Raw genomic sequence first — 13,148 nt, 5'->3', positions numbered from 1 at the left:
GGGGCCTTCTCTCCCTGCAGATTCTGGGGGCCCACCCCTACTGATGGGTTGAGTGGGGAGGGGTCACAGTGGGGGAGTGGTCAGAGATAGCCCTGGACTGCGCCCTTCTGCTGGGGAAGAAGGCCTTGTCCACAAAGTGGTTCAGGGTGGGGCTCAGGACGATGGGGGTCCCCAGGGGATGGTCCTGGGTCCAGAGAGTGGAAGCCCCACTCTTTCTAGGAATGCTCAGCCACACCTGGGCAGGTAGGGCCACAGGAGGGAGTGACTGGGGGCTGAGACCTGTAGTCCCCTTGGGGACCCTTGGGGATGGTGTGGGGAATTTTGGTGGCTGGAATTTTTTGTCCAGGCACCCCGAGCCAACCCAGGCTGCTGGGGACGTGTGCCTGTGGCTGGACTGGGGGACCCAGCTGTGGGACTCCACAGTTCAGCCACGTCCACCCATCGCCCTGCACGAAATATTTCAGCCCCATCAGTGAGGTCTGTAACCGCCCTCAGCGCGGCCTTACCCACCCTCATGTGATGGACACACACACCTGATTTCCAGGCCCAGGGCCAGCCGGAGCCAGACCCTGTGACTCTTCCTCTGCCACGCCCACACCCTGACAGTGTGAGCCGGCAGCGCCTTCTGCAAGGAGACCATGTGGCAGTAACACTCTGTCCAGGACACGGCGTCACTCTGTGCTTCCGCACTGGGTCTGGGCACAAGGAGACACATGCCCTGGCCTGGAGGGACCCTGGAGGACCTCAGTTTAGAGGTGGTGGGGCTGACAATACTCCTGCTGTCCTTATGCAGGGTGGGTGGGAGGTTGAGAACGGAGAGACTGTGACCGAGCTCGATCTGGTTCTGCTGAGGGTTCCCCTGAGGGAACAGTTTCCCCTGAGGGCCCCTTGGTTTTGCAGACCAGTGTGATGGGCTGTGATAGCCCCTACCTTTGGAAGGGGGGCATGAAACACGGGGGGAGTTGACAGGACCACCTGCCATCTGGCACTCACAGATTCACCCAGATCCTGGGGCCGATCGTGGGGCCAGAGCCCGGACTGGGGACACTTGTTCACTCCCAGGGAGCCTGCTCCCTCCCTGCAGGCCCCCTGAACCCCATCATGGCCTGGCCACACAGTATTGGGGTTGTCCATAAGTACGCCCTGAGGGCCTCTCTGCTTGGTTCTTTGTATCTGAGTGTCCAGCCCAGATCTGGCTCCTGCTTGCCGCTCTGTTCTGGCTCATTGCGGATCTTCTCTTTCCTCACCCTGCCCTGAAGCCCCATGGGCTGGGGACCCTGCAGCAGCCCCCTCTCTCCCCTCAGTCTCCTTAGGGCCTCCCCCTCTTTCCCTCCTCCCCCCAGGCTGCCTCCTGCTTCCCAGCCTGGCTGGTCAGCAGAATTCCCCTGGAGCTTGTAAAATGTCCCCACGATTAGGCTTGTCCTGGGCAATGCTGAAACAGTGGGGCAGAGCAGGTCGGGAATTGGTATGGGGATCCTGGTGATCAGTCAGGTTGGGGAATCACTGCATGTTGAGGCATGCCTGTAATAGTTCCCAGACAACTCAGGTATGAGATGACCTCACATCTGAGATGGGGCAGGTGAAGGAGAGAGGAAAGAGGCCCGGGTGGGGGAAAGAACCCACAGCCCGGAGGGCTGACAGTTTGGTGGGAGTCCCTGTGCCCGCAGACCTAGTGATCCTGGCTCTCAGCAACCCTGGGCAGGCTCGCCTCTCTGGCATGGAATAAATGCCCCTGCTCCTTCTCTGCCGGCTCAGATCTTCTGAGGCCCAGCTGGAGCCTCTCCCGATTACTCCTTCCTTTCCTGCTGAGCCTCAGGGTCGGGGAACGATTATCCAGCTGCGTTCGGTGGGCCAAGCACACTGGGGTTTCCTGCCACACAGTGCTCTATTCCCGGCCTCAGCTTTCTCTCCAGGGTCACATGGTGGGTTCCAAGGTCAGAGACTGTGTCATCATCTTCCCCGCCCCCCATGCCCTGGGTGCCAGGCACACGGTGGGTGCTGGGTCTGCGGTGTTGTCTGAGTGGTTTGATGGGTTGGTCGGCAACTTCCTGTAGCTTCTGAGCCCACGTGGATCCCCAGCCATCAGCGCTGGGCCTGTGCGTAATGCCACCCGGACTCCAGGAGCGGTGGAAGGGGCAGGGCACTAATCGGAAGGGAGGGAGGTGGAGAGCGTGCTGAGGCAGAGAGGGAGGAGCTTCCAGAGACCCCGGGGATAGTCCGTGTGAACCTCAGGAACCGTGCTGGAGCCAGGTTCATGTTGCTGCTCTCGTTTCCGTGCTATTTAACCCGGGACAAGTCTTTCACTCTCTCTGCCTGGGGCTTGGTTGCCTTTGGTGGCCTCAAAGGTCATTTTTCGTTCCGAGGGTGATGAGTCTGGTTGGACCTGAACTCCAGGTCTTGACACCTGGGATGGCAGGGGTTTTGTCCAAGATTCTAGGACCCATTTGGCCCATTTTGGGGGCTGGGAAGGGGAGTATCGGGTCCTGTCTCCCAAACCTGGCCCTGGAGGTGTGTGTTGGGCACCAGCTCTGCTCAGACCGCTGGGCCCTGTTCCTACAAGCTGAATGACTGACACGGCGCGATGTGCTGAGACCGAATTTCCTGTCCCTTGGTTCCCGTAGTATCACCCAGCAGCGCCCAGGCTGAGGCAAGCCCACAGAGGCACTTTAGAGCAAGGACAGTGGCCAGTTCTGTGGGTCACCCTCCAGAGCACCCTGACTGAGGACGCTTCTGTTTTGGGATTTAGATCCTCCCCCCCAATCCTGCCTCCAGCCTTCAGGCCAAGGCCATGCCCACCGTGGGCAGAGCTCACTCCAGGCACTGTGGGGAGGTAAATGAGAACGGACTTACCTGGTCCCAGCCTGCAAAGCATCATGGGTGAGTGGAGACATCCTGAGCCCGGGGTTCTTAAAGCCGAATGACTTTGGGCGAATCACCCCCTCTCTCCGGTTCTCCCTCTCTCCTCCCCACTTCACAGGGCTAATTCAAGACAATCATGCATATTGGCGGCACATAGAGAGAGAGGTGGCTCAGGATGGTGGGAAGGGCTCGGACTGAACAAGCAGACAGGCAGGGGTCCAAACCTCAGCTCCCCCTTGACTGGGGTCTTGGGAAGCCCCCTTAACCTCCCAGCTGCCTCATCTATGAATCTGTGGCAGGAATATTGCCCTTCATGGAATTGTGTGGTACACACAGAGCACTCCAGACAATACCCCAGCATGGTATACAATGACCCTCTCTTCCACTGAACGACCAGCCTGGAATCTGTGGATCCTCAAAAGAAAACTTGGGAATGGAGCCCTGGATCCAGTGTGGGAACTCGGGGGTCCCTGGTGGGGTCAGGGGTCACACATGGCACTACTGGCGGGGGGGGGGACTCCCTCCCACCGCAGTTTATGGTGGGCATCCATGATTAAGTAGGGCAATGCATTGGGGATGGACTGCTCAAAAGGTGGGAGTATTAGGGTACAGAGGAGAGGGCAGGGTTGTGGGAGGGAGGTGCCAGAGTGCAGAGGTGGGTGTGAGGAGGCAGGAGGGGGCAGCTGGTTGCAAAGGAAGGATGGGGAACCTGGGGGCAGGGCCACCGTTGGGGAGTTGCCGGTGTGGTCCTGTGTGCATGTTCTTCTGTGGTGTGTCATCCCCTTTTACAGATGAGAAAACTGAGGCCCAAGACTGACTGCCTATGCTGCATGGCTTGTAAGGGGCACAGTGGGACGCTCAATGGTACATGCTGGGTCCATGGTACCCAACACTTCTGAGGACCCTGGGGGTTCAAAGGCAGCCTCTGAAACTGGGATTGGATCCAATAAGGGAAAGAGAGTCGGAGAATTTTTAGAACGAGAAAGGACTCCGAGATCACCCAGTCCAGCCTTTGTCACTTCACTGAGGGGAAACCGAGGCCCAGAGAGGGGAGGCAAGGGGTCTCAGGCCGCAGAGCGCGCAAAGCAGAGTGAAACGATGACCCCAGCTCTCCTGTCCAGCGCCGGGCACGTAGGACCCCACCGCACAGCCCGAGACAGCCCCGGGCTGGCATGATTGCTGCGGCCTTTTGTCGCCAAGGCTGTCCCGTGGGGCAGGGAGTCCGTCATGGGCTGACTCACTGCCTGGGGACGCGGCTGCCACAGACTGCCTGTGCCAAGGCCCCGCTGGCCCCTGAGGCTCCAGGAACGGAGAGCCAGGTTCCCGCCGCCCAGCCTGAGTCACGACCGACTCGCATTTGTGTTTTTCTCTCGGCCCACACCCCCAGACCTGGGTGGGAACTCAAGCAGCACCCAGTGAAGTGAGTCGACCCCAGGCTGAATAATCCTGATCCGGAGTGGGGAGTTGGACGGGACCTGGAGTGACGAAATCCGCAGGGGAGCCCGCAAGTCAGCAGTTGGGAGGCCCCGCCTGCCCAGTGCCTATAAAAGGTTCCTGGGGTTTGAGCAGCCCCAGCATCTTCCCAGCCTTCCTGAGCACCTTTCTCTTCTCTGCTGACTTGCTCGCTCGCTCGCTCGCTCACTCACTCACCTCCCTCCTCTACCATGACCACCTGCAGCCGCCAGTTCACCTCCTCCAGCTCCATGAAGGGCTCCTGCATCGGCGGTGGCTCCAGCCGCATGTCCTCTGTCCTGGCCGGAGGGTCCTGCCGGGCCCCCAGCGCCTACGGGGGCCTGTCGGTCTCCACCTCCCGCTACTCCTCCGGGGGGGGCCTGCGGCCTGGGGGGCGGCTATGGCGGCGGCTTCAGCAGCAGCAGCAGCTTCGGGGGGGGCCTGGGTAGCGGCTTTGGTGGAGGATACGGTGGTGGCCTTGGAGGTGGCTTCGGCGGGGGCTTCGGCGGGGGCTTCGGCGGTGGCGATGGCAGCCTCCTCTCCGGCAACGAGAAGGTGACCATGCAGAACCTCAACGACCGCCTGGCCTCCTACCTGGACAAGGTGCGCGCCCTGGAGGAGGCCAACACCGACCTGGAGGTGAAGATCCACGACTGGTACCAGAGGCAGCGGCCCAGTGAGACCAAGGACTACAGCCCCTACTTCAAGACCATTGAGGAGCTGCGGAGCAAGGTGTGTGGGCCTGGTGGGCGGCGCAGGTGGGCAGAGCATTGAGAGAGGTCATGGCTGCAGCGGCCCTTAGAAAACCACTTTCTAGCATCTTTATTTTACAAACAGGGGGACTGAGCCCACCTTGGGGGAGAGGCCACACAGACCACTCAGAATTGGTGGCAGAGGGTCCCTTTTCAGCATTGAGGTATCTGAGCTGGGACTGGAGCCCTGACTCTCTTATTCCCTGCCAGTGTGCATTGCACCCTCAGCTTCTCTCAGCCTGGGATGGAGGATGGGGTGGCAGGAGACTTGGGGGCATCCCTCCACACACCCTGAGCTGGGTGGAAAAGACACCCAGGCTGGCCGGAGGGCCTGACCTGCCAGCTAGGAGACCTTCAAGTTTGGGGAGCTACCTTTCTTCCCTCTCTGCTCTTCCCCCCTGAGCAGTGGAGTCTTGGCTAACAGGCCTGTCCTTCCACCCTCTCTGTAGATCATTGCTGCCACCATCGAGAACGCTCAGCCCATCCTGCAGATCGACAATGCCAGGCTGGCAGCTGATGACTTCAGGACCAAGTGAGCAACCACCGTGGCGGTCTGCGTGCGGGGCAGAGGGCAGGAGGCAAGCAGTGGGACCGTTGGTCTTGAGCCTCAGAAGCCTCCCAGGTGGAGCCTGATGCCCCGACTTCTGTCCTGCCAGGTATGAGCATGAGCTGACCCTGCGCCAGAGCGTGGAGGCCGACATCAACGGCCTGCGCCGGGTGCTGGATGAGCTGACCCTGGCCAGGACCGACCTGGAGATGCAGATCGAGGGCCTGAAGGAGGAGCTGGCCTACCTGAAGAAGAACCACGAGGAGGTGAGGCCGCTGCTGACCCCTGGCTGCGAGAGGCTGGTTCAGGAACCAGGAAAGGGGTCAGGTGAGCTGACCACCTCCTGCCATCCCTTCCTAGGAGATGCTTGCCCTGCGGGGTCAGACTGGCGGGGACGTCAGTGTGGAGATGGACGCTGCCCCTGGCGTGGACCTGAGCCGCATCCTGAACGAGATGCGCGACCAGTACGAGCAGATGGCAGAGAAGAACCGCAGAGACGCGGAGGCCTGGTTCCTGAGCAAGGTGGGGCTCAGGTCCTCAGCCCTCCTGCAGGACTGCCCAGCCAGGGAGCACCTCTGGAGCGTCTCACACCTGCTCTTCATTCTTCTCGCAGACTGAGGAACTGAACAAAGAAGTGGTCTCTAACAGCGAGTTGGTGCAGAGTGGCCGCAGTGAAGTGACCGAGCTCCGGAGGGTGCTCCAGGGCCTGGAGATTGAACTACAGTCCCAGCTCAGCATGGTATGAAGGACCCCGCCCAGCCCCAGTCCCCAAGTCCCCAGTAAGGGCCACCAGGCCCTTAACACTGCCACAAGACAGTTCTGCCTCACTTATTCCAGGAGTGGGACTGGAGGGATCATTATATCCATTATATAGACACAGAAATTAAGGCCCAGAACAATGGAATACCTTTCCTCCACATTGTCTGGCCCACCAGTAGCCCAGGTGGAGTCACAATCCATATACCTCTCAAGAAACATGCCCACAGGCCTGGGGGGGCAAGAGTGACCACCTCTGTTGACTTTCTTTCTCCCGCTCACAGAGAGCATCCCTGGAGAGCAGCCTGGAGGAGACCAAAGGCCGCTACTGCATGCAGCTGGCCCAGATCCAGGACCTGATTGGCAACGTGGAGGAGCAGCTGGCCCAGCTGCGCTGCGAGATGGAGCAGCAGAGCCAAGAGTACCAGATCCTGCTGGACGTGAAGACGCGGCTGGAGCAAGAGATCGCCACCTACCGCCGCCTGCTGGAGGGCGAGGACGCCCAGTGAGTGCCCAGCCCCCTCCACCTCCCTCCAGCCCCTCTGCGATCCCAGCACATCTAACCGCTTTGCCTTTTCTCCCCACAGCCTTTCCTCCCAGCAAGCGTCCAGCCATTCCTATTCTTCCCACAATGGTAAGGCTCCTGAGGGTCCTGGGCGCCCCAGAGACCCCAGCCCTCCCTGTGTGGGGCCTCTTAGCTCCCAATGCCCTTCTCACCCCCACCCCTCTCTCCCACAGTCTTCTCCTCCTCCTCCTCCTCCTCCTCCGGCCACCAGACCCGGCCCATCCTCAAGGAGCAGGGCTCATCCAGCTTCAACCAGGGCCAGAGCTCCAAGCACTGAGCTGCCTCTTCTAGAGCCTCCTGCCCACCCGCCGGCCCCAACCTCCTGAAGGCCTGGGCCAGGGCCCTGTTCTCCCAGCGCGGTTTCCAGCTGTCTCCCCTTCCCCTCCGCTGGTGGTGGGCTAATAAAGCTGACTTTCTGGTTGATGCAAACCTGTGTGGTCTCTGTTCTTGAACTAATGGGAGGGGGTTGAAGGTGTCTCCCAGGGACCTCCTGGGACCTCACAGCCAGAGGAGTCCAGGAAACAGCAAAGCTCAGAAGCCCTGGTAGGGTCATCCTAGAAGAACCCTCTATTAGCAAGGGCGTGGGAGGTGGGACACAGGATGGGAAGGAGCTTCCCTGTGTTGACAGCTACCCTGGGAAGTGGGTGTGGTCAGGCCTGTTTCGGAATGGAGACAACCCTGCCATTCAGAGGTTGAGTAACTTGGAAAAGGTCACGCAAGATAGTAAGAGGTGTGACTGTGGTTCACACTGGGTCTGTCTCCCTTCTTCTTTTCTTCCCTCTTCATTTTAGTGAAACACATCCTCTGGCAATTTCCTGAGACAGGATGCATAGACTTTTCATGTCTGAAAACATCATTAGTCTACTCCCATTCTTGATGGATAATTTGGCTGGGTATGGAATTCCAGGTTGCAAATAATTTTCCCTCAGCACTTTGAAGGTATTGTGTCACTATTTCCTGGTTTCCAGTGTTGCTACTGAGAAGTCTAATGCTGTTTTGATTCTGGATATTGGATGCTATTTGATTCCTACCCCTTCCCCCAGAGCTTTTAGGCTCTTCTCTTGCTCTCTAGCAGGCTACAATATCACATGTTCTGCCTCCATGTGGCTGTGTTGGATCTGTTGGATTGGGCATGTGGCAGCATCTTTCAGCATAGAAATTCATGTTCTTCAGAAAATTTCCAGGAAATTTTCTATTTATTTCATGATTTCCTCCCCTCCATTTTTTCTCTTTCTGGAACTCTTCTTTTTCCTATGTATTTCATTCTATTTTTCATCTGACTTCTGTCTCTCTCTCTCTCTTTTTTTTTTTTGACTTTCTGAGATTTTCCTAAACTTTGCTATCCAATCTTATTATTTAGTTTTTTAAAAATTGAATACATTTTAGTAACTCTGGATACTTTTTAAAAAAATATTTTATTTATTCATTTGAGACACAGAGATACAGAGAGAGAGAGAGAGAAAGCACAAGCAGGGAGAGAGGCAGAGGGAGAGGGAGAAGCAGGCCCCTCGCTGAGCCAGGAACCCGATGTGGGGCTTGATCCCAGGACCCTGGGATCATGACCTTGAGCCGAAGGCAGACACTTAACCATCTGAGCCACCCAGGCGCCCCACTCTGGATACTTTTTAAAAGAATAGTCTCTTGTTCTTGTTTCAAGACACAATATTTCATGGCTTTAACAATTCTTCCATTTCCATCATCATTTCTGTTTCCTCTCAGCTGCATTTTTCCTGGTTTGTCTTATCTCTGTCCTTTATGCCAGAGGCTTCCCTCAAATGTCTGTGGTTCTTGATCTTTGGTTAATATTTAAGAGTAAGTCACTAAGAAGCTGATTGGAAAGTGAGTGTGTGTGTGTACAGCAGGGGGTTTTTCCCCTGCTGAGTCTCACTATAGAATAATCTGGTGAATATGCTGTTTTTATTGGGGGACCTCAAATGTCAGTATCTTTAGGCCTTTTTTCTTGGGTAGGGTCTTCCTCAGGAAGGATGCCTCTAATTTCCTGCCTGGCCTATGAAAAGCTACCAACTTTCAGGAAACTATGTGGAGGAAGGGGACTGAGAGTGTTCCAATCTGTTAATCTGACTTAAGTCGGTTTATTACCCCACCCTTACCCAAGCTGTGCTTGGTCCCTCAGGGTTTAGTCCCTCTGGTAAATTCTCCAGAGTACACCTCCAGTTTCTCCTGAGGTAAAGGAGGAGTGGTTGGCATTAGGTGGGGTTGGGATAGAAAGGGGCTATGGAGGTATCCTTGCTTTTTATACAGACTTTTGACCCATTTATCCTCCTGTTTCTAGCTCACCTGCCCTCCACCTTCAGAGGTGCCTAGTGGCTCCTATTCCAGAGGCTTCCAGGGTCCTGCTGTGTGAATCTGCTTGCTTCTTGGCTTCTCCCTGGGAAAGTACCAAGATTACTTTTTTGTCTATTTTCTAGATTCCGAGATTTTGTTACTGTAATCCCTTCTCCTGTTCTCTTCATCCAATACAGGTTTTATCCATTAACACTAATTTTAGGGTGCTTAGAGGGGTGGTGATAAATGGCACATTTAACCTCTGAAGTCCCTGCTTTACATGGCAAAATATTTTTCATCTTTCAAGGCTGCTGAGCTTGATTCATCACTCTGTAACGCATGATTATTTTTGGTTGTTGAGCAAACATGTCTCCTTATTTATGGTCAACGATCCTGTCTTCTGGGCCATAAGTGAGGTTATGATTCAGATTGAACCCTAAATCCCAATACCCAAAGGCAACCACTAATAACATTTTGGTGAGTTTCTTTCATATATATATATATTACAGGTCTGTCTATCATCTATCTATCTAACTAACTAACTATATCTATCTATCTATCTATCTATCATCTATCTATTTAATCTATCTAATCATCTATCTACCTATCTACAATCACACTGTATCATTTTGCATTCAGTTTTTATTAATATTTTAAGAGAAACACTTCCTTGTGTTATTAAAAGTGTTATACATTTCAGTGCTGTTTCCACTGTTTTTTTTTTGTTGTTGCAATTAAAATATTACAGCAATAACATCGTTCTGCATAAAGCTTTTATAAATATTTTGCATTATTTTCTTAGGCTTGATTCCCAGAAGTATAATTACTAGGTGAGAAGATAATGAATGTTTTAAGGGTCTTGACTTGTACTGTCCAATTGATTTCAAGAGAAGTGGTACCAATTTACATATTTTACCAGCAGGGAACGAGAGTGCCTATTTCAAAACCTGCTCACCAATTTTGAGTATTATCTTTTAAAAATCTCTGTTGTTAATGAATTCACCTGGCACTTTTATTTTTATTTTTTAAATTTTACTTTATTATGTTATGTTAATCACCATACATTACATCATTAGTTTTTGATGTAGTGTTCCATGATTCATTGTTTGCGTATAACACCCAGTGCTCCATTCAATACATGCCCTCTTCAATACCCAACACCAGGCTAACCCATCCCCCCACCCCCCCTCCCCTCTAGAACCCTCAGTTTGTTTTTCAGAGTCCATACATAGTCTCTCATGGTTCATCTTCCCCTCCGATTTCCCCCCCTTCATTTTTCCCTTCCTACTATCTTCTTTTCTTTTTAACATATAATATATTATTTGTTTCAGAGGTACAGGTCTGTGATTCATCAGTCTTACACAATTCACAGCGCTCACCATAGCACATACCCTCCCCAATGTCTATCACCCAGCTACCCTAACCCTCCCCCCCCATCACTCCAGCAACCCTCAGTTTGTTTCCTGAGATTAAGAATTCCTCGTATCAGTGAGATCATATGATACATGTCTTTCTCGGATTGACTTATTTGCTCAGCATAATACCCTCTAGTTCCATCCACGTCGTTGCAAATGGCAAGATCTTGTTTTTTTTTTTTTTTTTTTTTTTTGATGGCTGCATAATATTCCATTGTATATATATACCACATCTTCTTTATCCATTCATCTGTTGATGGACATCTGGGCTCTTTCCACAGTTTGGCTATTGTGGACATTGCTGCTATAAACATTGGGGTGCACGTACCCCTTCGGATCACTACATTTGTATCTTTGGGGTAAATACCCAGTAGTGCAATTGCTGGGTTGTATGGTAGCTCTATTTTCAACTTTCTGAGGAAACTCCATACTGTTTCCCAGAGTGGCTGCGCCAGCTTGCATTCCCACCAACAGTGTAGGAGGGTTCCCCTTTCTCCACATCCTCGCCAACATCTGTCGTTTCCTGAATTGTTAACTTTAGCCATTCTGCCTGGTGTGAGGTGATACCTCATTGTGGTTTTGATTTGTATTTCCTGGATGCCGAGTGATGTTGAGCATTTCTTCATATGTCTGTTGGCCATTTGGATGTCTTCTTTGGAGAAATGTCTGTTCATGTCTTCTGCCCATTTCTTGATTGGATTAGTTGTTCTTTGGGTGTTGCGTTTGATAAGCTCTTTATAGATTTTGGATACTAGCCCTTTATCTGATATGTCATTTGCAAATATCTTCTCCCATTCTGTCCGTTGTCTTTTGGTTTTGTTGACTGTTTCCTTTGCTGTGCAAAAGCTTTTTATCTTGATGAAGTCCCAATAGTTCATTGTTGCCCTTGCTTCCCTTGCCTTTGGTGATGTTTCTAGGAAGAAGTTGCTGCAGCTGAGGTCGAAGAGGTTGCTGCTTGTGTTCTCTAGGATTTTGATGGACTTCTGTCTCACATTTAGGTCTTTCATCCATTTTGAGTCTATTTTTGTGTGTGGTGTAAGAAAATGGTCCAGTTTCATTATTCTGCATGTGACTCTCCTATTTTCCCAAAACCATTTGTTGAAGAGACTGTCTTTTTTCCATTGGACATTCTTTCCTGCTTTGTCGAAGATGAGTTGACCATAGAGTTGAGGGTCCATTTCTGGGCTCTCTATTCTGTTCCATTGATCTATGTGTCTGTTTTTGTGCCAGTACCATACTGTCTTGATGATGACAGCTTTGTAATAGAGCTGGAAGTCCAGAATTGTGATGCCACCAGCTTTGCTTTTCTTTTTCAACATTCCTTTGTCTATTCGGGATCTTTTCTGGTTCCATAGAAATTTTAGGATTATTTGTTCCATTTCTTTGAAAAAAGTTGATGGTATTTTGATAGGGATTGCATTAAATGTGTAGATTGCTCTAGGTAGCATTGACATCTTCACAATATTTGTTCTTCCAATCCACGAGCATGGAACGTTTTTCCATTTCTTTGTATCTTCCTCAATTTCTTTCATGACTGTTTTATAGTTTTCTGAGTACAGATTCTTTGCCTCTTTGGTTAGATTTATTCCTAGGTATCTTATGGTTTTGGGTGCAATTGTAAATGGGATTGACTCCTTAATTTCTCTTTCTTCTGTCTTGTTGTTGGTGTATAGAAATGCAACTGATTTCTGTGCATTAATTTTATATCCTGCCACTTTACTGAATTCCTACATGAGTTCTAGCAGTTTTGGGGTGGAGTCTTTTGGGTTTTCCATGTAAAGTGTCATATCATCTGCAAAGAGTGAGAGTTTGACTTCTTCTTTGCTGATTCGGATGCTTTTTATTTCTTTTTGTTGTCTGGTTGCTGTGGCTAGGACTTCTAGTACTATGTTGAATAGCAGTGGTGATAGTTCACCTGTGGCTTCTAAAGCTGACCTTATGGAAGGACCCTCACACAGAGATAGAGTCCTGGCCTGGGTTGCAAAAACTCCTGAGCTGGATCACATGCTTATGAGTTGTTCAGTAACAAGAGGTCAGAGCAGAGGATGCAGAATGCCCTCTACCTAACAAAGCTGTCTGTGCCCACATCTTCAAGGGGCATATCGCCCATCGGTGAATCTTCTGGAAAAAAAGGTCTCCACTTGACTGATGGGGAAACTGAGGGCTCAACTAATTTAGGGAAAAAAAAAACTTTTTTAGGGTCTCCTAGCTAGTTAGTAAAACTACCTGAGAGCAGGAAGCATGTTTTTCCCTTTCATTGTCATATCCTGTGGAAACAAAACATGAACCCCTTTTAAAGATGATATCAAGGCAGAAATGTGAGCTTCCCCTTCAATCAGGGGGACTAGCTTTTCCATTCAGAAATGTCTTGTTGCTTGGATTCCCCAAGCTAAGATTCAAGTCCCAAATCAGACAGCATTTTGCTCTTGCCTGGCCTTTCCTATTTCCTAAGATCCTGGCACCTGAGATGAGGAGGTTGCGTGCTCCCGAATGTTCCTTGTAACTTTATTTTGAAC

At 51.8% G+C, this 13,148-nt stretch overlaps 1 protein-coding gene across 1 annotated transcript; it reads left to right on the top strand.

Annotated features, from left to right (window-relative positions):
- Positions 1–4,468: 4,468 nt before the first annotated feature.
- On the top strand, positions 4,469–6,875 carry KRT16 (keratin 16). The gene is given in 7 exon segments (XM_035027430.1): positions 4,469–4,682; positions 4,684–5,043; positions 5,513–5,595; positions 5,720–5,876; positions 5,971–6,132; positions 6,224–6,349; positions 6,651–6,875. Coding segments are annotated over 7 exon segments (1,272 nt in total). The 5' UTR covers positions 4,469–4,523.
- Positions 6,876–13,148: the final 6,273 nt, after the last annotated feature.

Source organism: Mirounga leonina, unplaced genomic scaffold (genome assembly GCF_011800145.1).
Source record: "Mirounga leonina isolate KUSES-001 unplaced genomic scaffold, KU_Mleo_1.0 Mir_200, whole genome shotgun sequence".
In the NCBI taxonomy this organism is placed as follows: domain Eukaryota; kingdom Metazoa; phylum Chordata; class Mammalia; order Carnivora; family Phocidae; genus Mirounga; species Mirounga leonina.
This window is presented reverse-complemented; position numbering and strand designations above follow the sequence as displayed.